At 45.6% G+C, this 24,813-nt stretch overlaps 1 protein-coding gene across 2 annotated transcripts in view; it reads left to right on the forward strand.

Moving 5' to 3' along the window:
• DOCK1 (dedicator of cytokinesis 1) overlaps nucleotides 1-24,813 on the forward strand; it is a 540,207-nt gene that overhangs the window by 46,067 nt on the left and 469,327 nt on the right. For both annotated transcript variants that reach the window (XM_025396230.1, XM_025396231.1), the window contains exons 2-4: nucleotides 12,661-12,744; nucleotides 20,226-20,266; nucleotides 24,195-24,250. In XM_025396230.1, the coding sequence (XP_025252015.1) occupies nucleotides 12,661-12,744; nucleotides 20,226-20,266; nucleotides 24,195-24,250 (181 nt within the window). The remainder of the gene's footprint in view (nucleotides 1-12,660; nucleotides 12,745-20,225; nucleotides 20,267-24,194; nucleotides 24,251-24,813) is intronic.

Below are 24,813 nucleotides of genomic sequence, written 5' to 3' on the forward strand. Positions count from 1 at the left end.
GGGTGTTGAGGGGCACCTCTTCACTCTTCATCTCTTCACCCTCGGGGGCACCTGTCTTACTCTTCTCTCATCTGCGTGGTGGGCAAGAGCCCAGACTGGGCATTCTCCCTAGGATGCTAAAGGAGGCTCAGGCCAGAGCCCACAGGGAGGAGACAAAGTGCTTTGTCACCTGAGAAACCCCTACATTGGAGGGCACGTGGGCTCTCCCTGGGCACAGGCTGTACCCGACGGGGGGACGCAGGAAAGGGGTCTCTGCAAGGGAGTCCTCTCCAGCAGCCTGTGCTGAGGTCCATCATTAACACCCAACAGGCACTAGGCTTTATTGTTTTTCTCACAGAGGGCTTGATTGGTTTTTAATCTTCAGTTTTACTTTTTTATCAAAGCTGAATAATGTAACAACGACAGAGGAGGAATTTCAAGCAGCTACAAAGAAACTAAATGTTTTTTGGCGAATCCCTGGCGTGACTGCCTTTCCCTGCCTTCTCCCTCCTAGTTGCAGTATGGACAGAGGTGTCACTCTTCAGGCTTGGGGACGGCACTGGGCTGCTGGCTCACCTGAAGATGCCTTTGGCATGTGCAACTTCTCCAAAAGTGCAAATGCCTCCTATCAAAGCTGAAATTCCATGGGCCAAGAATGCATTCACAAAAAAGTTCATGCTGGAATGTTCATTCCAGCCTTATTTATTTATTTATCTTCATTTTTATTTTTTTTAGAACCAGAGTCTCACTCTGTCACCGAGGCTTGACTGCAGTGGCACGGTCATAGCTCATTGCAGCCTTCAACTCCCGGGCTCAAGTGATCCTGCCTCAGCCTCCCGAGTAGCTGGGACTGCAGGTGCCCACCATCATGCCTAACTAATTTTTTTTTGTAGATATGGGGTCTTCCTGTGTTGCTCAGGCTGGTTTTGATCTCGTGGGCTCAAGCAATTCTCCCACCTCAGTTCTACAAAGTGCTGGTTTTACAGGTGTGAGCCACTGTGCCTGGCTGCAGCCTTATTTATAATAACTCAAACCTGGAAACAAATAACTCAAATGTCCATCAACAGGAGAATGGATAAACATGTTGTGATGTGTTGATATCAAATGTCCATCAACAGGAGAATGGATAAACACATTGTGATGTGTTGATATGATGGAATACTATTCAACAATAGAAAATAACAAACTGCTGATACAGCACCATTCATGTGGCTCAAAATGTTGAGCTAAAGAAGCCAGACATAAAGGAGTACGTAGAATTCCATTTATTTGGAGTGTAAGCATTAACATTTATTACTTATCTGTGGTAATAAAAATTAGAAAACGGTGTTTTGGGAGAAAAATCTCCTAGAGAGGGGCCTGAGGGTACTTTTTGGATCTCTTCCTATCTTGGGTGTACATGGCATATAGAATTATTCAAAAGTCACTGAGCTGATCTTCTAAGACTGTGTGTTCTATTATACCACTAACATGCATGTGAGCAATGTATGTAGATGAATGTGAGCATATTTATGTGTGTATATATGCCCATTTGTTACATGGCTCATGGTGTTGTTGACTTTTTTCTGTAGTTGGAGATATTAGATATTACGGTCCACGGTCTTTGTGTAATACCCAGGAATGTTGCTTCTTTGGCTCCATAATTGTAAATTCACAGGGTTTGTTGGGGCTTCAGAAGCCAGCCATACAGAGGGTAGGTTGACAGGGAAGTCACAGCTCATGGGGACCAGAGCAGGGACTCCATTTTGGCATTTTGGCACAGTGAGTATTCCCACATCTGTGTAGAAGGTGATCAAGAGATGACGATGTCTTGATGTACAGGTCCAGAGGCTGGGTATTCTGGAGCCATTGGGGCGGTCAGGGCTCTGTCAGATAAAGCAGGTAGGTTTTCTCTAGAAGGCTGAGTCCTTTGGGCACCTGGGTATTAGTATGCTAGAATATGTGCCACAGGGCTCTAGGGACGTCTTCCTGATTTTAGTGGGTTGGGGACCTTTGAGGAATCTTCTTCATTCTGGGGTGGGCGCTGCTTAGTTCTTGCTGTTTCCCTCCACTCAGATGTCTTCAGGTGAGGGTCACTGCTGAGGGTTCCTGTGTCAAAAAGAGTTGAACTCTGTAAAATATTTGAAGAGTTTTATTCTGAGCCAAATATGAGTGACCATGGCCTGTGACACAGCCCTCAGGAGGTCCTGAGAACATGTGTCCAAGGTGGTCAGGGTGCAGCTTGATTTTATACATTTTAGAGAGGCATGAGGCATCCATCAAATACATTAAGAAATACATTGGTTTGGTCCAGAAAGGCGGAATACCTCAAAGCAGGGGCTTCCAGGCTGTAGGTGAATTTAAACATTTTCTGGTTGACAATTGGTTGAGTTTGTCTAAAGAACTGAGATAGATAGAAAGGGAAAGTTCAAGTTAAGGTAAATATTGTGGAGACCAAAGTTCTTTTGAAGTCCTACAGTGAGTGCCCTTAGAGACAATAGATGACAAATGTTTCCTATTCAGATCTTAGTTACTATCTTTTTAGGATTGGGAGGGTCTGGAAGAAAAAGATCTAGCTGTGTTAATAGAGATTCTTTACAGATACAGATTTTCCCCCATAAAACAGCTTTGCAGGGCCATTTCAAAATATGGCAAAGAAACATGTTTTGGGTGAAATATTTTGATTTTCTTCTTTGTCTCGTTATGACAGAGTCAGGTTGGAAAGTAAATCACCATATATAGGGTTAAATAAAACCCATCTGATGAGAATTTATGGTTTGTAGGACGTGACTTCCCAGACCCCTTAGATAAGAATTTGGATTAGATAAAAAAAAAAAAAACCAGAGTTTAGCGCACACATGGAAAGGGAGACCCTCTGACATGCCAGGCTGCAGCTTCCCCACGTGGGCCCTGGATCAGAGCCAGTGTGACCTCCTCAGTCTTTGCTGCTGCCCCGAGCTCCTTGAGGGTGTGCACAGCTGCCCTGGGGAGGATCGTTAGCACCAGTTTTTCAAGTGAAATAGAGTGTGCTTTGTTTCTGGACATAGGGGTTGGATCTCCAGGACATGCCTACCTGGTTAGACTGTTGGAAGTTGTCTCTGCTAGTCAAGATCCTGGTCTGCTCTTTAGTTTCTCTTTTTTTTTTTTTTTGAGTCGGAGTTTTGCTCGTGTTGCCCAGGCTGGAGTGCAATGGCATGATCTCAGCTCACTGCAATCCCTGCCTCCTGGGTTTCTCCTGCCTCAGCTTCTGGAGTAGCTGGGAGTACAGGCATGCACCACCATGCCCAGCTAATTTTGTATTTGGGGTAGAGATAGGGTTTCACCATGTTGGTCAGGCTAGTCTCGAACTCCTGACCTCAGGTGATCCGCCTGCCTGGGGATTACAGGCATGAGCCGCCACATTTATTTGTTTGAAATAAAGGTAAGCAAAGCCGCAGTGGTTTCCAGTGGGCTTAACATTCAGGTAATAGTTTTACTGCCTTGACTTCCTCTGTTGATTTGTTAAGTGATTCACTCAGTGAGCATTTGTAGCCCTCCAGGTGCCAGGCACTGTTAGGCACGGATGCCGAGATGGAGAAGATGCAGGTTTGAGGTGCAGAGAGGTCAAGGGGTCGCCAGTCCTATGGTGTTGTAGGGGGGGCACGGAACAGGAGATTAGAGGAGGGGTCCTCAGTGGTGGCTGCACTTGAGAAACCTTGATTGGGTACCTGCTATGTGACAGGCATGGGCAGCAGTGAGCAGTCGCCTGGCGGTATATTGTTGGGTGTGCAAGGGTGCTGTTGAGCATACACATGAGGCCTCTGACTCTTCTGGGGGAGTGGCAGGGAAGGGTTTCATCCTGAGGTGATGGGGGCCTGGAGAGCCAAGCCAGGGAGAGGTAGGGCTGTGGACCAAGGCCTGAAGTGGGAGGGCGCATGGGGACTCTGTGGTTTGCTTTGGCAGGAACTCATCTGTTTATATTTGCATAATGACAAAGCCTCCTTCAGGATGATTGGATGATTGCAGGCTTTATTTGTGAATTATAAACGGACCCACCCTCAAATATATACATATACACACACACACACACACACACATATCTACACACACACATATCTACACACACACATATATATACACACACATATATACACACACACGTATACACATATATACACACATATATACATATATACACACGTATATATGTATGTATACACACGTATATATACACACGTACATATACACACACGTATATGTACACACACGTATGTATATATATGTATATATATGTACTATAGGTAGAGTCTTTGCCATTAAGAAATAAATGAGCACTCTGAAGCGTTCGCTTTGTCCTTCCCTTTCCCTGTTGGTCACCGTTGATATTAGATTTAATGATGTGACACACAGGTGAGAAAGGAGAAGGGAAGGGGTGGCTTCATATTTTGCAGAACAAATGATTTGAGACTTTTCTCTGAAGCGCAGGAAGAGGAGTTCGGGTCCACGGCAGAGTCACTTTATCAGTTAGTATCACATAGTTGGCTGTAGGCCCAAGTTTTCAAGCCTCTCCTTTTTTCTGCTAGGTCCTTCTAGGTGGAGACCAGTCTGCTCTGCCCTGCAAGGTCCCCAGGCCTGTGCCTGTTTTCACAGAACGCTTTAGGTAGAACCCGTTTGACTGGTGAGGGGAAGTGCAAGTCCAGGCCAGGCTTATAGCAGAGAAAGTAAGATGGTCCTCACTCATCTCAGTCATCGGCGAGGTCTTGGCTGCCTGCTGGTCCCCATCGGGAAGCTCCCTGGGACCAGCCCCTGATCCTGGGGTCTGCTGGGCTCTTATTCCAAATGGTCTTGGTGCCACTCTGCAGTGAGCCTCTGTGGACTGGCCAGTGATGGGCTTTGCCTGGTGAGGTCACCATCAAGTCCCTGTCTCCCAAGGGGTCAGTACTGGACTATTTCACTAGCCGATATTTTTCCAAGTTGCAATAAATTTGAAGAAGGATGATTAAAGAGATTAAATCTTGTCCCCTATCTTGCCTCTTTGCTGCTGAGCAAAATTCAATGCAAAAATAGCTAATTTTCAGGTCAGCTAAGTCTTTTCTTATTTGTGGGTAGATTTGCAAAGACTGTCAATAAGGAGGCCAGTGTTTTTCTATCTTAGAATTGACTTTATGGGAGATGAAAATGTAGAAAAGTAGAATCTTACTGTTCTGCCTTGGAATAGCAGTAAAGCCAGCACTTACCCACAACTCAGAATTATGCTTCCTAAGAAGCCTGAGTGTTTCCGCACCATGGCCTTTTGGGCTAGACAGAAATAAGATAGTTGGTCTGGGCGTGGTGGCTCAAGCCTGTAATCCCAGCGCTTTGGGAGGCCAAGGTGGGCGGATCACGTGAGGTCAGGAGTTCGAGAACAGCCTGGCCAACGTGGCAAAACCCCGTTTCTATTAAAAATACAAAAATCAGCCGGGCGTGGTGGCGCATGCCTGTAATCCCAGCTACTCAGGAGGCTTAGGAGAATCGCTTGAACCCGGGAGGTGGAGGTTGCAGTGAGCTGAGATCGTGCCACTGCACTCTAGCCTGGGCGACGAGAGCGAGACTCTGTCTCAAAAAAAAAAAAAAAAAAAAAAAAGAAAAGATAGTTGCTGCTAGTTGTGGATAAGGCATACAGAGATATTTTATTCTGAAGAAAGATATTAAAATGTCTTTTATTGTGTCTATCAGTTCAATTAGAATGTGAGGAAAGGCTCTTTTGTATATTTCTTTTCACATTCTTATCTTCACCATCCCTCCCACCTGTTTCCAACTAAAAGCCAAAAAGAAATATTGAATAACAAATGATGGTTCCCCTGTCTCACCAGGCCCAGCTAGCTCTGTTTCCTTAATTATGTAGATGACTCCTTGATTCTATTATCCAAACAGTGCATGAAATACTGCCTCAGGGGATTTTATTGGCAGAGACACAATCTTTCTGTTCCTAAGAAAGATACGAACCCAATAGGAGTAACTTGGTGACTTTGAAAGTGGTGTCCTTTTTAGAAATGTGGGGTGGGGCCAGGCGCGGTGGCTCATGCCTGTAATCCCAGCACTTTGGGAGGCTGAGGCGGGTGGATCACTTTAGGTCAGGAGTTCGAGACCAGACTGGCCAACATAGAGAAACCCTGTCTACTAAAAATACAACTCTGTCTTCCCCAGTGAAACTCAGCATCCATTAAACACTAACTCACTCCTCCTTCGTCCTCCCAGCCCCTGGCAACCACCTTTCTTACTTTCGTTTCTTACTTGTCTCTGAGTTTGACAACTCGAGGAAGAGGAACCTCATGTAAGGTACTGTATTTGTTTGTGACTGGCTTATTTCATGCAGCATAATATCTTCGGTGTCTTCAAGCTTCATCCGTGTTGTAATGTGTCAACGTGTCCTTTCTTTTAAGGCCGAATGATACTCCACTGTATGTCTATGTAACGTTTTTGTTGAGTAATTTACCCGTTGATGGATACTTGGGTTGGTTCCACTTTTTGGCTGTTGTGAATAATGCTGCTGTGAACATGGATGTACAAATGTCTATTGCAGACCCTGCTTTTGGTTCTCTTGGGTAGGTATCCAGAAGTGGGATTGCTGGATCTCATGGTCATTTGCTGCTTTCTACAGCAGCGGCACCATTTTGGATGCCCACCAGTAACTTGCAGAGTTCCGGTTTCCTCACGTCCTCACCAAGGTTGTTATTTTCTGTTTTGGTTTTTGCTTTTTTAATTTTATTGAGACAGAGTCTCACTCTGTCACTCAGACTGGAGTGCAGTGGTGTGCTCTTGGCTCACTGCAACCTCCGCCTCCCAGGTTCAAGCGATTCCCCTGCCTCAGTCTCCCAAGTAGCTGGGACTACCTACAGGCACGTGCCACCACGCCCGACTCATTTTTTTTTTTTAGATGGAGTTTTGCTCTTGTTGCCCAGCCTGGAATGTAGTGGCACAATCTTGGCTCACTGCAACCTCCGTCTCCTCGGTTGAAACAGTTCTCCTGCTTCAGCCTCCCAAGTAGCTGGGACTCCAGGCACGTGCTGCCACGCCCGACTAATTTAGCAGTTTTAGTAGAGATGGGATTTCTCTGTTCATCAGGCTGATCTCTAACTCCTGACCTCAGGTGATCTGCCCACCTTGGCCTCCCAAAGTGCTGAGATTATAGATGTGAGCCACCACCCCCGACCAATTTTTGCCTTTTTTTTAGTAGAGTTGGGATTTCACCATGTTGGCCAGGCTGGTCTCCAACTCCTGACCTCAAGTGATCCGCCTGCCTCAGCCTCCCAAATGCTGGGATTACAGGCATGAGCCACTGTGCCCAGCCCCCAGGAATTCTTTATATGTTCTGGATACCATTCCCTTATCGGATATGGGATTTGTAAATACTTTCTTCCCCCTTCTGTGGGTTACCTTTTCTCTCCATTAATAATGTTCTTTAATGCACAAGAGTTTTTAATTTTGATGAAGTCCAACTTAGCTATCTTTTCTTTTGTTGCCTGTACTTTTGATATAATATCCAGTAAATCATTGCCAAATCCAGTGTCATGAAGTTGTTCCTCTAGGTTTTCTTCTAAGAATTTTATAGTTTTAGCTTTATGTTTAGGTCTTTCATCCATTTTGAGTTAATTTTTGTGAATGATATAATAGTCCAACTTTATTATTATTATTTTTTGCAAGTGGATATCCAGTTTTCCCAGCACCATTTGTGGAAAAGACTGTCCTCTCCCCATTGAATAGTTTTGGTATCCTTGTTGAAATCATTTGACTTTCTATGTGAGGGTTTACTTTTGGGTTCTCTGTTCTATCCCATTTGTCTGTATATTTGTCTTTATGACAGTACCACACTGTTTTGATTACTGTAGCTTTGTAGTAGGTATTGAAATCAGGCCTCCAATTTTGTTTTTGTTTTTCAAGATTGTTTTGGCTAATCTGGGACCTTTGAGATGGGTTTTTCTATTTCTGTGGAAAATGTCATTGGGATTTTGATAGGAATTGTATTGAATCTGTATATTGTTTTGGATCAGCATTGACATCTTAACAATACTAAGTCTTCCACTCCATGAACACAAATATTTTTCAATTTGTTCATGTCTTTTATTTCTCTCAGCAACATTTTGTTTTAGTGTACAAGTCTTGTACCTCCTTAAGATTATTCCCAAGCATGTTATTGCTTTTATTCTCCCCTCCCTCCCTCCCTTCCTTCCTTCCTCCCTTCCTCCCTTCCTCCCTTCCTTCCTTCCTTCCTTCCTTCCTTCCTTCCTTCCTTCCTCCCTTCCTCCCTTCCTCCCTTCCTCCTTTCCTCCCTTCCTCCCTTCCTCCCTCCCTTCCTCCCTTCCTCCCTTCCTCCCTTCCATCCTTCCTTCCTTCCTTCCCTCACTCCCTCCCCTGCTGTGTGCCAGGTGTTTTTAGATGATTGGGAAAAATAAGATGCAGAGTTTTGTCCTTGAGAGGCTCACAGTCAAGTGGAAGAGAACAGGTGGTTAAATGGTGGCAGTGTGATACAGTAAGTGCTTGGATTCAGGCTTATCTCTCTGGGAGGCTCTAATCCAGCCTAAGGCATTTGTCCCCAAACAAAAGCAGTGGAAGGATTTTGCTTCAGGTCGTAGATGCTTGGTGACGGCGTGGCTGCCACTTTGATTTTGAAGACAGAGTTTAGGAAACCCAGCCTCCAGCTCCAAGTGGGTGCCATCTAAAGCTGCCTGATGACTTTATCCTTTTATTTGTGGCTACTGGGATCACATTCTCACTAGTAGTACCGTGGGTAATGCTGGGTACTGAGCCGTTTGCAACAATATAGTTGACGTGTTCTTCATCTTCACCAAGTTGCTATAGATGGCTGGTCTCTGCCCCAGGGTCAAGTTCAAAGGGTGTATATAATGTTCTGATTCTCTCTACATGGTGTTTCCTGAATGGCTCGGTGAAAGGTTGTTCCTTGGAGACCTGGCTTAGGCTGATTTCCTCTCTGGGGTTACATCTGGCTTATCTCCTCTCTCCAAGCCCAGCTTAGTGTAGACCAGCGCAGGGGCCTATGGAGGCTTAGGAAATGCAAGGTACCTGCATGGACCAGGCAAACGTGTAGGCTGTGTGAAGTTCCAGACCAGGTGGATGGCCCTAGGGTGAAACCCTGTTGGAGCACAGACAGGGAGGGCCCTGGCCTGGGGCGGTGTGAAGACATGGCCTGTATTTCCCCCAGCCCTGAGAAGATGCATACCATTGAAAAGCTTTTCCAACTGAAGGCAAGAGAAAGGAAATGAGAACACAGATAGAGCAGTTAATTTTCACAAATTGACTTTAAAAGAATTAATTAACGTTTAAGTTGCTACTTGAAGTCTTGAAATCATGTTTCAGTGGTGTGCGAGAGAGGCAGAGACTGAGCTGAGTTGATTTGGAGGAGTAATGTATGGCCACCCCCGGCCTTTGATGCTTTGGGGAAGCTTTGGACCTGAGCACTGATGGCGGGTGGGCTATCTCCTTAGATCAAAAAGACCCAAAGCAGAGCTGGCAAAGCTAATATTGTGTTTCTCTTTCTTATTGATTAAGTCTCAGCCGCTGGATCTTTTTGCAGAGGGCAAGAGCGTTTTGAAGACGAACAAATGCTACAGCTTTTGCTTTCGCTCTTTGAGACTGCACGAGAAGAATACTTTGGGATCTGGTTAAATTCAGTGTATTTTTATTGAGTGCCTGCAAGGTATGGTTTTAGCTACTGTGGGAAATCCAATGATTAATAAATATTTGCCTCTCTCAAGGAGTTTGTGTCTGATGGGAGAGACAGACATATAGATGAGCAACTCTGCGAGGTTGTGGGGTGGCACACAGCGTACAGGGAGTTCAGAAGCAAGCCGTTCATTTAGGTCTGCGTGTAACTTCTTGGTAGGGGGAGAAATAATTCTGTTAGGGCCTGGAAAAGGCTGTGGAATTAAAGGCAGGCTTTGTAGACAAGTGGGGTAGTCAGAGGCGGAGGGAGGAAGGATTTTCAGCTGCAGAGGGGCGTGTGGCAGGCCTGGCAGGGCAGGTGGAGCCGAGGGGCTGAGATAAGATGGAAAGGTGGGTTGGGTGCTGGAGAAATGAGGCATCATTCAGAATGCCGGGTGAAATGGTCGAGGCTTTGGAGCGAGAGTTCAGGAAAGTAACTGGTGGTGGAGAGAAGGGAAGACTGTACATCTCATTGAGGAGTGATGAAGTCTTGGGCCAGGTAGTGTGGAGTGGTGAGATAGCCTGGGAGGGAAGCCCGAGGATCCCAGGGCTGCCATCAGCTCACTGTGCACCTTGAGCTAGTCACAATGTCCCTGTAGACCTCTGTTTTCATCTGTGAAAGTGGGTTGATGGACTGTAGTGTTTTTTCTCAAGTGAGAGTAGTCAAGTTGGTTTCCCCACATCTAGAACAGAATAGGTGTGCTGGCGGGGATGCTGTTAAGAACTGTGATAAACGTGTTTATGGTTCCTGAAGGTTTAAGAATATGATCATGCTGAGCTGGGGAAGTCCAGCCTCTGCCCTGGGCTTCCTTCATCTGATGCACTTATTTCGTGTTAAAGATTCACTGTAAAATACTAAATAAACTTAATAACTACTAATAACCATCTTTGTCAGTTGAGGACACTTAAATTTTATGAATTTTGGGGAAAATATAGGAAAATACCTGAGGAAATAGAATTTTCAATATCATAGGTATGGCTTTTGATATTATAGAATTTTTGTGCACATGTGGCAAAGTGCTTGCTTTGGCTTTCTAAAAAGAATTCAGGTAATGGTAGATGTCTTGATAGCAGTAAAAAAAATACAACCAAAAGAAAGGCCTTCACCGTTACCTGAGTGTTCACCATGGACCCCGTTGTGCCAAACCCAGCATGGGCATCATTTTCTCTAAGACACAAAACGCACACACAATTCTATGAGGTCAGTATTCTGTCCTTATTCTGGCCATTGCAAACCCGAAGATAGAGCAGGTTGTTTGCCGGGGGGCAGGCACCCAGGTGCTCGGGGAGAGGTGCCGCCCTACCCACTTCAGCTGTCTGTAGAGACCATGGACATGAACACTAGGAGGCTGCGTGCCCCTGAAATTCTGGACTTACAGCCCAAGGCTCAGCTCAGGCAGCTTGGGTTTATGGAGGCCATTCCTTGTACAGCTAAGCACTGTCCTGTCCTTGGAGGTGTGGGCAGGAAACATTGAAAGAGGGGTGGCTCTGCTCTCTGGTGACTTTTCTTCAGTTGGGAACTTTTTTTTTTTTTGAGACGGAGTCTCGCTCTGTTGCCCAGGCTGGAGTGCAGTGGCCGGATCTCAGCTCACTGCAAGCTCCGCCTCCCGGGTTTATGCCATTCTCCTGCCTCAGCCTCCCGAGTAGCTGGGGCTATAGGCACCCGCCACCTCGCCCGGCTAGTTTTTTGTATTTTTTAGTAGAGACAGGGTTTCACCATGTCAGCCAGGATGGTCTCGATCTCCTGACCTCGTGATCCGCCTGTCTCGGCCTCCCAAAGTGCTGGGATTATAGGCGTGAGCCACCGCGCCAGGCCAGTTGGGGACGTCTTAACACACACATCTGAAATAAGACTGGCTTATACAGAACAAGAGACGGGAAGCTTTGTGTGGTGCCAGGACTGTTTGGAAGAGCGGAGTTGAAAGATCAAACACGGACTTGGGTCTGGCTTTTGTGATGAGGTGCACCCAGTGGGAAGGCCCAGCTGGCGAGGGAGAAGTTGGTACCCAAAGATATGGGCTGAACCGGCTTCTTTCCTTCAGTAGAAGCAAGGACCCAGGGAAGGGAGCGTGTGGTGGCAAGGTACGGTGGCCCGTGCTTGCCAGAGGAGTTTGCACATGACATGGTTTAATTTTAGAGGATTTTAGAGGTCTGCCACAATGAAGGTGCCTTTTGTGCGTAGCCTCGCCTGGCTGGGCTGTGGAGGATGGATGGATGAGAACTTTGATCGGGGATTTTGAAGATGAGTTTTATATTGAATGCTATATCCTTTTAGGTAGAGGCTGTTGGGTGGGAGGAACATTAATATATATATTTTTAAATTGAGGGTGGACTAGTCGAATACTTTTTGGGCCTTAAAACACTTTGTAGCATCCTTTTTACACCAGTGACTGTTGCCTTTATTCTATAATGCATGAGCAAAAGTGTGGTTTGAATTTAATGGTATGACTTTTTAGGGGCTTATGTAGGAGCAATATTATCCTTTTGCAAAATAGGAACAACTTTATGTCAGGATAAACATGGGATTTCAGACATTTCTTGCTTATCATTGTCAGTTTTAAGGATTTCTTCTAACATAGGACATATTTTTGTCTACTGTGATTGTAATGTCATCTATTGGTTTAATATCAACATTGCAATATGATAATTTTTTGTTAATTTGGTTTCCCAAGGATATTTAGTCCATGTGCAATTGATTCATAGTTAGAAAAATAAAAAGAATCTAGTAGTGGAAATAAAAGATAGTATTGAAGTGTTGATCAGAATGCTGTTAACAATGTCTTCTTATGTCAGTTATGGTCATCTGGCGTCGTGGGTAGTTATGAATTTCTCCTCCTTAAACTATTGACCCTTTATGTTTGTCTGAAAGAAAAGGCTACTTCTGTGGGTATCAGAGAGGATGATCCAGGCAGCGACTGAACGTATTTCAGTATTAAAAACAACAACATTAAAACAAGCCAACACGACTCGCATGGTCACTTCTATCTTTACTATTACTAATATATTTCCCCTTTTTCATCACAGCTTTTTATAACTATGATGCCAGAGGAGCGGATGAACTTTCTTTACAGATCGGAGACACTGTGCACATCTTAGAAACATATGAAGGTGCGTATGCCTCTTGGTATCTTTTCTCGTACATGTTTGGGTAGATGGCACACCTTCTCAGTGCCTGCTGGGCAAAGCATTCCTCTGTTACATAGACAGTCATGCTCCCTTCTCAGGCTCACTTTTCTTGCAAATGGATCCTGTTTCACGTAAGGGTAGTAGTGAGGCTGTCTGTTGTTTAATACTTTATTAAGGTGAACTTAAAACTGAAATTCCCATTTTTAAACTCATTGGCTCCTTATTCTGCAAGCACGTGTAAATCTTTTTTTTTTTTTTCTTTTGAGACAGAGTCTTGCTGGAGTGCATTCACCCAGGCTGGAGTGTCGTGGTGTAATCTCAGCTCACTGCAGCCTCTGCCTCCCAGGTACAAGTGAGTCTTGTGCCTTAGCCTCCCAAGTAGCTGGGACTACAGCTGCCTGCCACCATGCCTGGCTAATTTTTTTGTATTTTTAGTAGAGACTGCATTTCACCATGTTGTTCAGGCTGGTCTTGAACTCCTGACCTCAAATGATCTGCCTGCCTCAGCCTCCCAAGGTACTGGGATTACAGGTGTGGTCCACTCTGCCTGGCCAAGCGTGTGTAAATCTTGATTGTTAATAGTTGACCACTTTATAAAAAGTAGGTTTAAGATATTTTAGTTTACTTCATTGTTTTGTTTTTGAGACAGGGTCTTGCTCTGTCACTCAGGTTGGAGTGCAGTGGCACAATCACAGCTCACCGCAGGCAGCCTCTACGTCTTGGGCTCAAGCAGTCTTCCCACCTCAGCCCCCCAAGTAGCTGGGACTGCAGGTGCATGCTACCATGCTCCGCTGATTTTTATATTTTTTGTAGAGACAGGGTTTCTTCATGTTTCCCAGGCTGGTCCTGAACTCCTGAGCTCAAGTGATTTGCCTGCCTTGGCCTCTCAGAGTGTGGATTACAGGCGCGAGCCCCTGCGCCCGGCCTGCTTCATTGTTTTGATGTGTTTGATGTGAACTGAGACTTTTTCTTTTAATGTCCTCACTTAGATTTATTAGCAGTATGTCTCAGAGGAACCACAGTTTTCATATCTCTTATTTCCTTTCCTTTTTTTTTAAACCTGTAATACCCATTTTCTTGGGATGAACAGAGATTTATCACAGTTATATGGGATGCCATCCAATGAAGCAATTTTTTTTTTTTTTTTTTTTTTTTTGAGACGGAGTTTTGCTCTTGTTTCCCAGGCTGGAGTGCAGTGGCATGATCTTGGCTCACCACAACCTCTGCCTCCCGGGTTCAAGCGATTCTCCTGCCCCAGCCTCCCAAGTAGCTGGGATTATAGGCATGCGCCACTGCACCCACCTAATTTTGTATTTTCAGTAGTGACGGGGTTTCTCCATGTTGGTTAGGCTGGTCTCCAACTCCCGACCTTAGGTGATTTGCCCACCTCGGCCTCCCAAAGTGCTGGGATTACAGGTGTGAGCCACCACGCCCGGCCTGAAGCAATTGTTATAATTATCCAATAAATAAACTGTTGGTGACAGTGGTTTTCCAACGTCCTTGACTTTTCAGACAGTTTGTTTTTGTATTTTGTGTTTTGCAAATAATTTGAGCAGGCCATATTTCATTTTATGCTGTGGTTATTGTTGCACAGAAGGGAAGAAATGATGGGCTTGAGTTTTTAAAGACTGTTCAGATCTGGAGGTTTTGGTAAGATTGTGTTTTCTTATTGTTGTCGGCTTAATTTCCTGCTTGAAAGGGTGGTTCCCATATAGCATATGAATAAAAAGGATAATTTCAGTAGCAAAATTGCTTTTTCACAAAGGGTTTTAGCAAAACCCTTCCACATAGGAGGTGGGGGTGAGAGGGCAAATCGAAGACATCCCATAGTAATCACCAAATTGAACTTCCAGCTTGAAATCCACTTTACGAGGAATGAAGTAGTGCCAAGCTTCCCTGCTCCAGGCAAACTGTGACCAGCTCCTGGTAGACTCCTCTGAGAAACACAGACCTATTAACAGACCCATGTTCATAGCCCTTATTTCCCCATCTGATGCATGCTGTACCTTCCCTAAAAAAGTCCTATTTGAAAAAAAAAAATCGTCTTTAGTGGCCTCTGCCTGGAAGCCAGTGCAGCTCTGCAAAACCAGTCCCAGTCCTTAAGCGGATGAGTAGCTGTGATGGGGGCTTCTGCTTATTTTCCGTGTTTACAGCTGACAGCTGTGTTCCCTTAGCTCCTCTCAGTACATGCTGCGTGTGCCTGAGAGGAGACAGAGAGAAATTAAGTAGAGGTTAAGGATCAAACCACTCATCTCAGACACTTTTCTGATCTGAAGGGAAATGCTCTTGTATCTTTTTTTTACTTTTGCTGCGGGTCAGTTGAAGTTGAAATCCTGGTTAACAAACACTGGGCAATGATGTCATTCCTGAATAGTTAATGATTTCCTGTGGCCCCTGGGCATGTGGGGACTGCAGTCTTGTTCTTTGCTTCTTAAGAGGAATGTGTGTGTGGTGGTGGTTTTTTTTTTTTTTTGAGATGGAGGCTTGCTCTGCTGCCCAGGCTGGAGTACGGTGGTGCAATTTCAGCTCACTGCAACCTCTGCCTCTTGGGTTCAAGGTATTCTCCTGCCTCAGCCTCCTGAGTAGCTGGGATTACAGGTGCTCGCCACCACGCCCGGCTGAGGAATGTGTTTTTTAAACAGTGAATCCTCAGGTATGACTGTGGTCCTTGTAATACATGTAACTTTAAGAATATCTGATTGCAGGCATTTGACTTTTTGAGCGACATCATGATAAGATATCTACAGTGAACATTAATTTTCTGGGCTAGTCAGTCTTTCTAGATTCTGATGAAAATATTTCAGTCTTTGTAAAGACTCTTTAGCATAAAATGAATTTCCGTTCCTTGTCAACTAACTTTTTGGTTTTAATCTGAATCTAATGAGAGAAATGCATTTGGAGAAGTATTAATAGTTTTGACTTTGGGAAGCATGGTGACTTTTTGTCATTAAATAAAAAGAGAATAATGTACTTCCATTTGTTTTCCAATGTCTTCCTCTTGTTTTGTCTAAATTTCATGACTTGTATTAGAGTCTGGCATTTTCTTTTTCTTTCCTTGGCTCTCCTTTTCCTCTAAGACAATTTTTTGGTTTAGCAATGTTGATTTTCTTTTTTTCTATGATCCTTTCCAGGATATTACAGAGCTTGCTCCAGAGGATATAATTTCTAGATGATAACTCTTTATTTTAAGGTTCAAAGACTAAATTTACCTTCAAGTTATGGTTAATTTCTCTTTCTCGAGCTCACGAAGGCTCGACATAGAACAAAGAAAATGAACTTTCTAGCTCCTGGTGGAAGTGGAAAGAGCTTTGAGAGGTCATATTGGTGCCGACCACTGCCTTTAAACAATGTCCTGGGCCAACCAGATAGGAGAGGTGAGGCCAGGTCTCTAGTGTTGATTGAGTGACTCTTGTCTGGTCAAGGGCATGCCACATGCCAATCCTGTTGTCGACTTGTTTCCATAGGGTCCCCAGGGCTTCCTTAGGGTCCTCAGAGTGAGATGGTGCACCAGAGGCAAGCTGCAGGTATTGCCCAAGGATGAGGAAATTGTTCTTTAGATTCAGCCACGTTCAAACTTAATTTATTCAGCTCTTCAAAAGGGATAGTGATACGTTTTCTTCTATAATGACTAGACCGCCATTTTCCTGTGCTGGACTGTGCCCTCCCCGAGTTTGGGACCTGTGTTTTGCCTGCATTTGCTTGTTCCCTGGGTGGATGTCTCTTTTTTTGGAGCAAGTTGGTTGACTACGTGGAGTCAACCTGGCAAGCTGTGCCAGGGAGAAGTTAATTCTATAACAGCTGTGAGTCTCCTCCCAGCCTCATCCCCTCTTCGCTGTGTTCCCAGAGCAGCCAGGTAATGGTTCTGTTCTGTTCTCTCACTCTCCGGTGCAAAACCTCTGCCGGGACATCCTCTCTCCTTCATGCTGAACTCTTGTCTTGTAGCAGGGTTTGTGGTGTGACCCCCTGCTTCTCTTAGGGCCCTTCCAGTTTCTGAGCTCATGGAGGACAGAGATTGGGTCTAATCTCTTTCTGTATTTGTGGTGCCCAGTGTGGTCTCTGGCACATGGTGTGTGGGCTCACTTTGTTGAAGAAATAGTGCATGCCAAAAATCATGGGGAGGAAAACCGTAGGTTTTCATTTTGCTTAGGAATGCCATTAGAAGAGGAATCGACGGTCTATGAACATTAAATAAAGACACACAACTCCTTGCCTTTCATGCCTACTGCTTGGCCCTTCCTCCTCCTGCCTCCCATAGAAAACCTTTCTGCTGTGTTTGAAGTGGCCTCTCGTTTGCCTGTGTTCTTGTGCTGTTTGGTGTGCATCTGTTTTTAACAGATGTAAGTGTGTGGTTATAGTCTTGTTCTGTTTGGTATTTTCCCTGGTGCTCCGTTTAAATTGTACTCTGTTCTCTGTGTCCCTTTAGTCCATGGCTCTGACTGCATTGTGTGCACATTTCATGTTTTACTAATTGCCTGCCTCACCAGGTGTGAGCACTTAGGCTGTCCCCGCTTCCCACCACCCAAGACCAAGCTGCCCTGAGCATCCCGTGTCCGTCTCACCCTGCAGGGCACACAGATGTCTTTGGGCTGCGTTCTCAGGAGGGGGTTGCTGGGTCTCGGGAGTGGAGATGTAGACTTTGGATAAGCAGGGCCTGTGCTCCCAGGCTGGTGGCCGCAGTGGACACTGCCGCCCACGGTGACCAGGGGCTTCCTGCATCCTGCAGTGTTCTGCCTTCTGCCACGCTTAACTGTGCACTTTTCATTTCTCCGATTATTACTAAACTGAAGCATCTCTTCATACATGTGGAGGTCTTATGGGTTTCTTCTGTACATAGTTTATAAATTTGCTCATTTTCTTTCTTTTTTTTTGAGACAGAGTCTTGCCCTATTACCCATGCTGGAGTGCAGTGGCACAATATCAGCTCACTGCAACCTCTGCCTCCCTGGTTCAAGTGATCCTCCTGCCTCAGCCTCCTGAGTACCTAGGATTACAGGCATGCGTCACTACGCCCAGCCAATTTTTGTATTTTTAGTAGAGACGGGGTTTTGCCATGTTGGCCAGGCTGGTCTTGGAACTCTGGACCTCAAGTGATCTGCCCACTTCGGCCGCCCAAAATGCCAGGATCACAGGAGTGAGCCACCACTCCCGGCCTCATTTTCTTACTGTACTTAGTCGCTGTCTTTTTTTGTCTCTGTATTATTTCCTTATATATTCTAAGACGTTAATCTTTGTCAGTTTCAGAAAAGAAAGGACATGTTAATGTTGAAAATGCAGGAAGACTATAATAGGATAAAGGACAGTTGTTGAAATTGAGTGCACAGCTTCGCGTAACTCATTCAACTGACCTTTCTTTTTCCTTCTTGATATACGAGCACTGCATCATAGATGGGCGCTGATACTGGGCCAGCTTATCAGAACCACTGAACTTGACAATATGGGTATCAGGAGATAATCCTTCAAATGTGTGGCTGAAATCTAGGCATTTTGTATCTGAGGTTCCCCCTAATCAGTCTGTTGAGTCTCCATGTCAAGAGAGTGAAATGAGTTCAGTTCATCGTAACTGGGTCTTAGCAAAACCTTTGCAAGAGTCCTGGCAGTTTCTGTCCTCTTTTCTGGATACGCAGGAAACAGCTGTTTAGTAATCCCTTGGGGATTCTGCTCGTCTTGACACCATTGCTTTCTGGTTCGTAGTCATCCTTTCCATCCCTGGTTGTGAGAATTCACCTTTTGAGAGACGTGGAGGCCAATTGCTGCAACAGTGGCCCTTTTTCACATCTGTCTGATCTTTGGTTTCTGAGGTTTGACTTTTTAATAGTGTAAAGAGACGGGCGGATCATGAGGTCAGGAGATCGAGACCATCCTGGCTAACACGGTGAAACCCCATCTCTACTAAAAAAAAAAAAAAATACGAAAAACTAGCCGGGCGAGGTGGCGGGCGCCTGTAGTCCCAGCTACTCGGGAGGCTGAGGCAGGAGAATGGCGTAAACCCGGGAGGCGGAGCTTGCAGTGAGCTGAGATCCGGCCACTGCACTCCAGCCTGGGTGACAGAGCGAGACTCCGTCTCAAAAAATAAAACAATTAAAAAAAAAAAAAAGAAACCCAATATTTGGTTCTTCTCTGGGAATTTACCCAGCTTACGTTTTCCAAGTGTCCTCTGTCGCTCTCTGACAGGGTCCTTTGCTCCTATGGGGCAGAGTTGGGATTTGTCTTTGAGTTTTTTTTTTTTTTTTTTTTTTTTTTTTTGAGATAGAGTCTTGCTCTCTCATCCAGGCTGGAGTGCAGTGGCATGATCTTGGTTCACTGCAACTTCTGCCTCTTGGGTTTAAGCAATTCCCTGCCTCTTGGGTTTAAGCAATTCTCCTGCCTCAACCTCCTGAGTAGCTGGGATTTCAGGGGCCCAGCATCATGCTTGGCTAATTTTTACATTTTTTAGCAGAGACAGGCTTTCACCATGTTGGCCAGGCTGGTCTTGAACTCCTGACCTCAAGTGATCCACCTGCTTTGGCCTCCCAAAATGCTGGGATTATAGGTATGAGCCACCGTGCCTGGCCTCTTTGAGCTTTTGATTAGCTTTCCAAAAGCTAGATGGCCTGGAGTGACTTAAAAATGTTTAGGATTAAAAAATCATCCATCTGACCTCACAAATGGTGGGGTGCTTGGAGACTGGATACTAACAGTAGACCCCTAGGCCTTTGCAGGGAGAGTTCCTGTCCTCAGCCTGAGAGGCGTGCCAGGGGTGTGGCTGGGTCTGGTCCCTTGTTGAAGGGACTCTTCTGTGTGGCATCCATGGCATGCGGATGGTTCACGTGTGTCTTTCTTTCTGCTCTCACTATTTTCTTTCATTCCCCACTTGGAAGGAGCAAGAAGTGGAGGCTGGGCCAAACCCAAAAGGGCAGGTGTGCCTTGTGCTTGGCCCTGGAGCTTCCTGTGGGTTGAGGGCTGTGTTGTTGCTACAGAAGTGCTTTGTGAGGTCATGGCTGCTCCAGGAAAAAGTGTCCTGTCTTGAAGTGGGAGGAAGTTATCTCTCAATGGGTTTTCTGTTTCGGGGCAGCGAGATGCTGGTATGTGCCCTTGGAGAGATCTTGGTCTAAATCAGGCAGAGGGTGAGTGAAGAAAATGCATACATAAGGAGCCTGCTCAGGGCCAGTGGTTGAAAGGCCAAGTCCTGCTCTTGGAACTGTGCATCTGAACTTCAAACTGCTGCTTCCGAACCACCTGAGACTATGGAGGGGAAGGTGTGGAGGCCCACATGTGAAGGTTGCCAGCTGGGCTCCGAGTGTGCTGTTGAAATGCTCTCTGGGAAACCCCATAGTATATCTCCAAAGCCTTAGGCTCATTGAAAAATGCTGGTGACAGACTGACCTCACTGGTTCTGCCAAACTGAGTTCTACACATCATGAATGTATTGTGAGAACCCTAAGACGTCTCTTTGTACTAACTGTTTCAACTTTGTGTTTCTTTAGGGTGGTACCGAGGTTATACCTTAAGAAAAAAGTCTAAGAAGGTAAGTCCTTCTTCTTAAACACAGTGCATGTCTCTTCATAAATCAAACCTTGAGAGGAAATCAATTCCATCTCATTTGTGTCTGAGAGTTTTACTTCTGTATCTCTTTCTCTGAATTAAAAAAAAATATGGGTAGGAATGTGAACGACCTTGGATTGTTTTCTTCTGAACTATATGTGTATATAGAAATTGTAGCTTCATCTTCGTGAATGAATTGCTGGGTTGTGATATAGTGTTGGCCTGTTGTCGTCTGTTCCTGAATTTTGCGTCCTTTTTAGGCCTCGGTGTGTCAGAGAATGATCTGAGTAAAGCGACTTCAGGAAAAAAATTATTTCTCAAAGTTGTCAATCTTACGTTGTCCTTAATAATAGATTAGCAAATTTACAAAGCTCATGCGTACTGTTTCCCTCTTGCATTTAACTGTTTTTACATGGCCTAAGTCGAGCTGTGAAAAAAGGAGTTCTGCTCTCCTAGAGCAGTTTGCATGAGTGGTTGTTTGAATTGCAGAAACCAAGACGTGTAATTATACCTCGGATCATTGTGGTGGGCACTCCCGTACACAATTCTGTTGTGGCTTTAACATTCTTAGCTTCTCAGAACCTAATTATGGCTCTTCTGTTTCATTCTGTGATGTTAAGATTTTGAAGTAACCTCTATTCTAAGCTGTGGTTGGGCCGTCCACGTTAACTGATACATTTTCATATCTAATTATGCTTGATGGATGGTTCATTTTACTTTTGTGTCCTAAATTTGCCTCTCATCATCTCCTTATTGGGCTGGACTCTGGACTGTGGTCCTGAGCCTGTAATAAGTCCTCCAAAGTCTAGTGACCCGAGTGCCAGGGCCTTCCCACTCTGCCCTCCCCAGAGCCCCTAACCCAGGCTTTGCTGAGCAGGTCAGACTGGGTATTCCTCTCGCTGCACCAGCACTTGGGGAGGGTCCAGGGTGGTCCCTATGGCAGCCATCCTCTGGCACCGTCATGTCTAATGTGAGAGACACTGTTAGGAAATCAGTGAGCCAGATCTGCAAATTGGGACCAGGACCTCTCACCTCGGCCTTGCCAGCCTCAGACTGGGCTTCAGGTCTCTACACATCCAGTGACCTACAGCCATGAAGTTGGGACGAGATAGATTCGACCCAGTGGATGGTGGAGTAGATTTCTCCAAGGAAAGTTCTATTTGCCCATTGATTTTCCCTTCCACAGTCAAGAGTGAATTCCAGCCAGGCCCAGTGGTATGCACCTGTAGACCCAGCTACTTGAGAGACTGAAGTGGGAGGATTGCTTGAGCTCAGGAGTTTGAGACCAGCCTCGGTTGGTCATGATAAGTGAGATCTGTCCCTAAAAAAAAAACAGTGTATTCCTGCAGATGAAACTCTGAATTTGGGAAAGCTGCAGTTGAAACCTTTAGTAATAAGAGATTAAGATCATGGAGTAATACGCCCCTCCCCCATCCCACTCCTACATAGGACACAGCTGCGGCATCCTGGGCTGGATGTGCCCCAGGCAAGCTGTTCCTTTTTCTTTGAATCTTGTTTGGTATTTGTTATCACCTTCCCCAATTTGAGATCTCCTCCATTCCCATGATGTCTCCCCAAACCACAGTACTTTTGCACTACACCTGGGTGCCTAGACGTCATAACTCATTCATAACTCATCGACACAGTAGAGCTGGGTAGGGCGTAGCTATTTTTCCATCTAAGATCCCCACTGGTAGATGAAGAAATTCAAGCTTTACAGAGATTGTAAATTTGTAAGGGGCCTCCCAGGCAGTAGCAGAGAAGGGATGTGGGCCCCAGGAATCCTCACACCACGTGTCTGTAAACAACTTTCCTGTAGTTAAGTGTGCAGTTGATCGGGGTGGTGCTGAGCAGGCCCAGCGGAAGTTGCGCATTTCAAACCCGCACGTGTGTTCAGCCTCACGCAGTCATTATCCTTCCTGTGGCGTCGTGATTCTCCAGTGGGTTTGCTGAGATTGAGGGCTGTCTCCGCCTGTGGACATGGACAGGACTAGGATTGGTTTTTCGTTTTTCTCCCCCATCTGGGTGGACACCTATTGCTGTCATGGTAAGACACTCAGGCGTGTACCTGGGATTTGGAGGTGTCCCGGATAACCAGGACCTGAACACAGCAACCCAGCGTTGGGTCCCTTCAGATTTCTGTTTTTTTTTTTTTAAGTTAATGTTTTATTTTTTTGGAGGCAGGGTCTCACTTTGTGGCTCAGACTGGAGTACAGTGGCATGATCATAGATCACTACCACCTCGACTTCCTGGGCTCAAGAGATTCTCCTCCCTCGCCTCCCAAGTAGCTGGGACTACAGGTGCACACCACCATGCCTAGCTAATTTGTAAAAAAAATTTTGGCAGAGACAGGGTCTCACCATCTTGCCCTGGCTGATGGTGAGCTCCTAGGCTCCTAGGCTCAAGTGATCCTCTCACCTTGGCCTCCCGAAGTGCTGATTGCAGGTGTGCACCTCTGAGCCTGGCCCGGCCTTGTTTGTTGCTGAGCCTTTGACTTTCTGCCTGATGCCTTCCCTCTCTGTGATAATTCTTCTTTCTATGGAGTTTGGCCACTTTCCTTATTGGCAGAAGCAACATGAATCATTGGTGCCTGCTAGACCCATTCAGCCCGCTGCCTGCCCCCTGCCCTTCCCAAGCTTGAGTAGTAGTTTGTTTTCTGCATCATTCAGGGCTGGATGCTGGGGAAACCCAGGCAGAAGCTTCCGTTCCCACAACAGATGCCTTGAAGCCACAGGGGTGCCACTTAATTTCTGCTGCATGCACTAAATTTCACGGAGGAAGCGGTAGCTGGGTTGCGTTGCACTGCCCGAGACCCCAGCCTCATTGCCTCTTTTCTTACCTTCCTTTGCTTGCCTCTGCTTTACTCTAGTAAGGGAGTTATTTTGCCTGCTCAGGAAGCAGGACCCTAAGTTTTTCTTTCTTTTTTTTTTTTTTTTCCTGAGGCAGAGTGTTGCTCTGTCACCCAGGTTGGAATGCAGTGGCAAGATCTCTGCTCACTGCAACCTCCACTTCCCGAGTCCAAACGATTCTCCTGCTTCAGCCTCCTGAGTAGCTGGTATTATAGGCCCCCCCCCCACCACACCCGGCTAATTTTTGTATTTTTAGTAGAGACGGGGTTTCACCATGTTGGCCAGGCTGGTCTTGAACTCCTGACCTCAAGTGATCCACCTGCCTCGGCCTTGCAAAGTGTTGGGATTACATCCCGCCTGGCCTAGGACCCAAACTCTTGATAAAGCTCTTCCTGGCACTTCATAGAATGTGCCTGAGGCTGAATGTCCCATTGAAAAACTCTCCCGCAGGCTTCATTCTCTCAGCTCACATGTGCATTGCACTTGAGAGAGGCAGGCCACCTTATCAGCGGAAGCTAGGGTGTGCCCCCAGGTGTTGTGCAGATCGGGTGAAATTCGGCCTGCCTTCCTGTATTTTACCAGAGAGCCCCCCTGTTGGGGAGGTCTCTGAGAAAGTCCTCGTGGGTCTGGGTGCGTGGTCAGTGCACAAGGGACAATTGGTGGTGTAAACCAACTTTCATCATTTCAAAAGAGGAGACCATCACCAAAAATTGCTTTGGAGGCATCAGTTGGCCTTTGATCTGCCTGTGTTGAGGTCAAAAAGGTGTGACCTATGGAGCAGCCTGCGAATTGCCTGTATCTTTGTGGACTTTTTCGTTTGCATGTGTGTTGTCTGTTTGCTTCTAAGACATCGGCAGACTCTGTACGATGAGCTGAGTGAGTTGCCGTCTTCTCCATTCTTTGTGTTTTCTTTGATGTGTTACATATGGGGCTTAGCATAAGACTTAAAAAATTAAGAGCGATCTGGCCACCGCTCATCCCACCTTTCTGGGTACTATTGTTTGATTTGCAATCAGCAATCCTATTGATAATAAAAGCTACTTTTTTTTTTTCCTCCAAAGGGTATATTTCCTGCTTCATATATTCATCTTAAAGAAGCGATAGTTGAAGGAAAAGGGTGAGTCTGGTCTTGATGTTTAAATGAAGAATTGCAATGACTATATTTGGCCTTGCTGCTCTTTTGTATGATGGCGTAATATCAGAGGGTCAAGACAGTGGGTGTGATTGACTCCAGGGGGACAGGAGTTTTGGGGAGAGAAAGGGGACTTGTGATTCAGAGTTGTGTTTAACATGGCTTTGATCCTTTACAGAGTCTGAAGTCAGCACCGTGCTTGCACTTACTGTCCTTGAACCTGGGGTCACTGTTGGAAAGCATTTGCCCTGGTGCTCTGTGCTTCCTCTGTGACCTACTGACTTCATTTGACAGAGACTCCAAAGCCCCCCAGCTCTGAGTCCCTTTTTTTTTGGGGGGGGGGGAAGACATTGCAGGCTGTGATATAAATGGAGTTTAGGGTGAAGCAACAGTTGCTAAATTGGGACATACATGAGTTTACATTTTGTCTAATTGTGATGTATGTGTCCTAGAGGTCATAAAACTGATGTATAAGATCATTAAAAGGACATTTCTAGAACAGGAACCCATTAGGCAGGAATGGCAAATGAATAAGCAGGTGTGAACTT

This window comes from Theropithecus gelada, chromosome 9, assembly GCF_003255815.1.
Source record: "Theropithecus gelada isolate Dixy chromosome 9, Tgel_1.0, whole genome shotgun sequence".
Classification (NCBI taxonomy): Eukaryota; Metazoa; Chordata; class Mammalia; order Primates; family Cercopithecidae; genus Theropithecus; species Theropithecus gelada.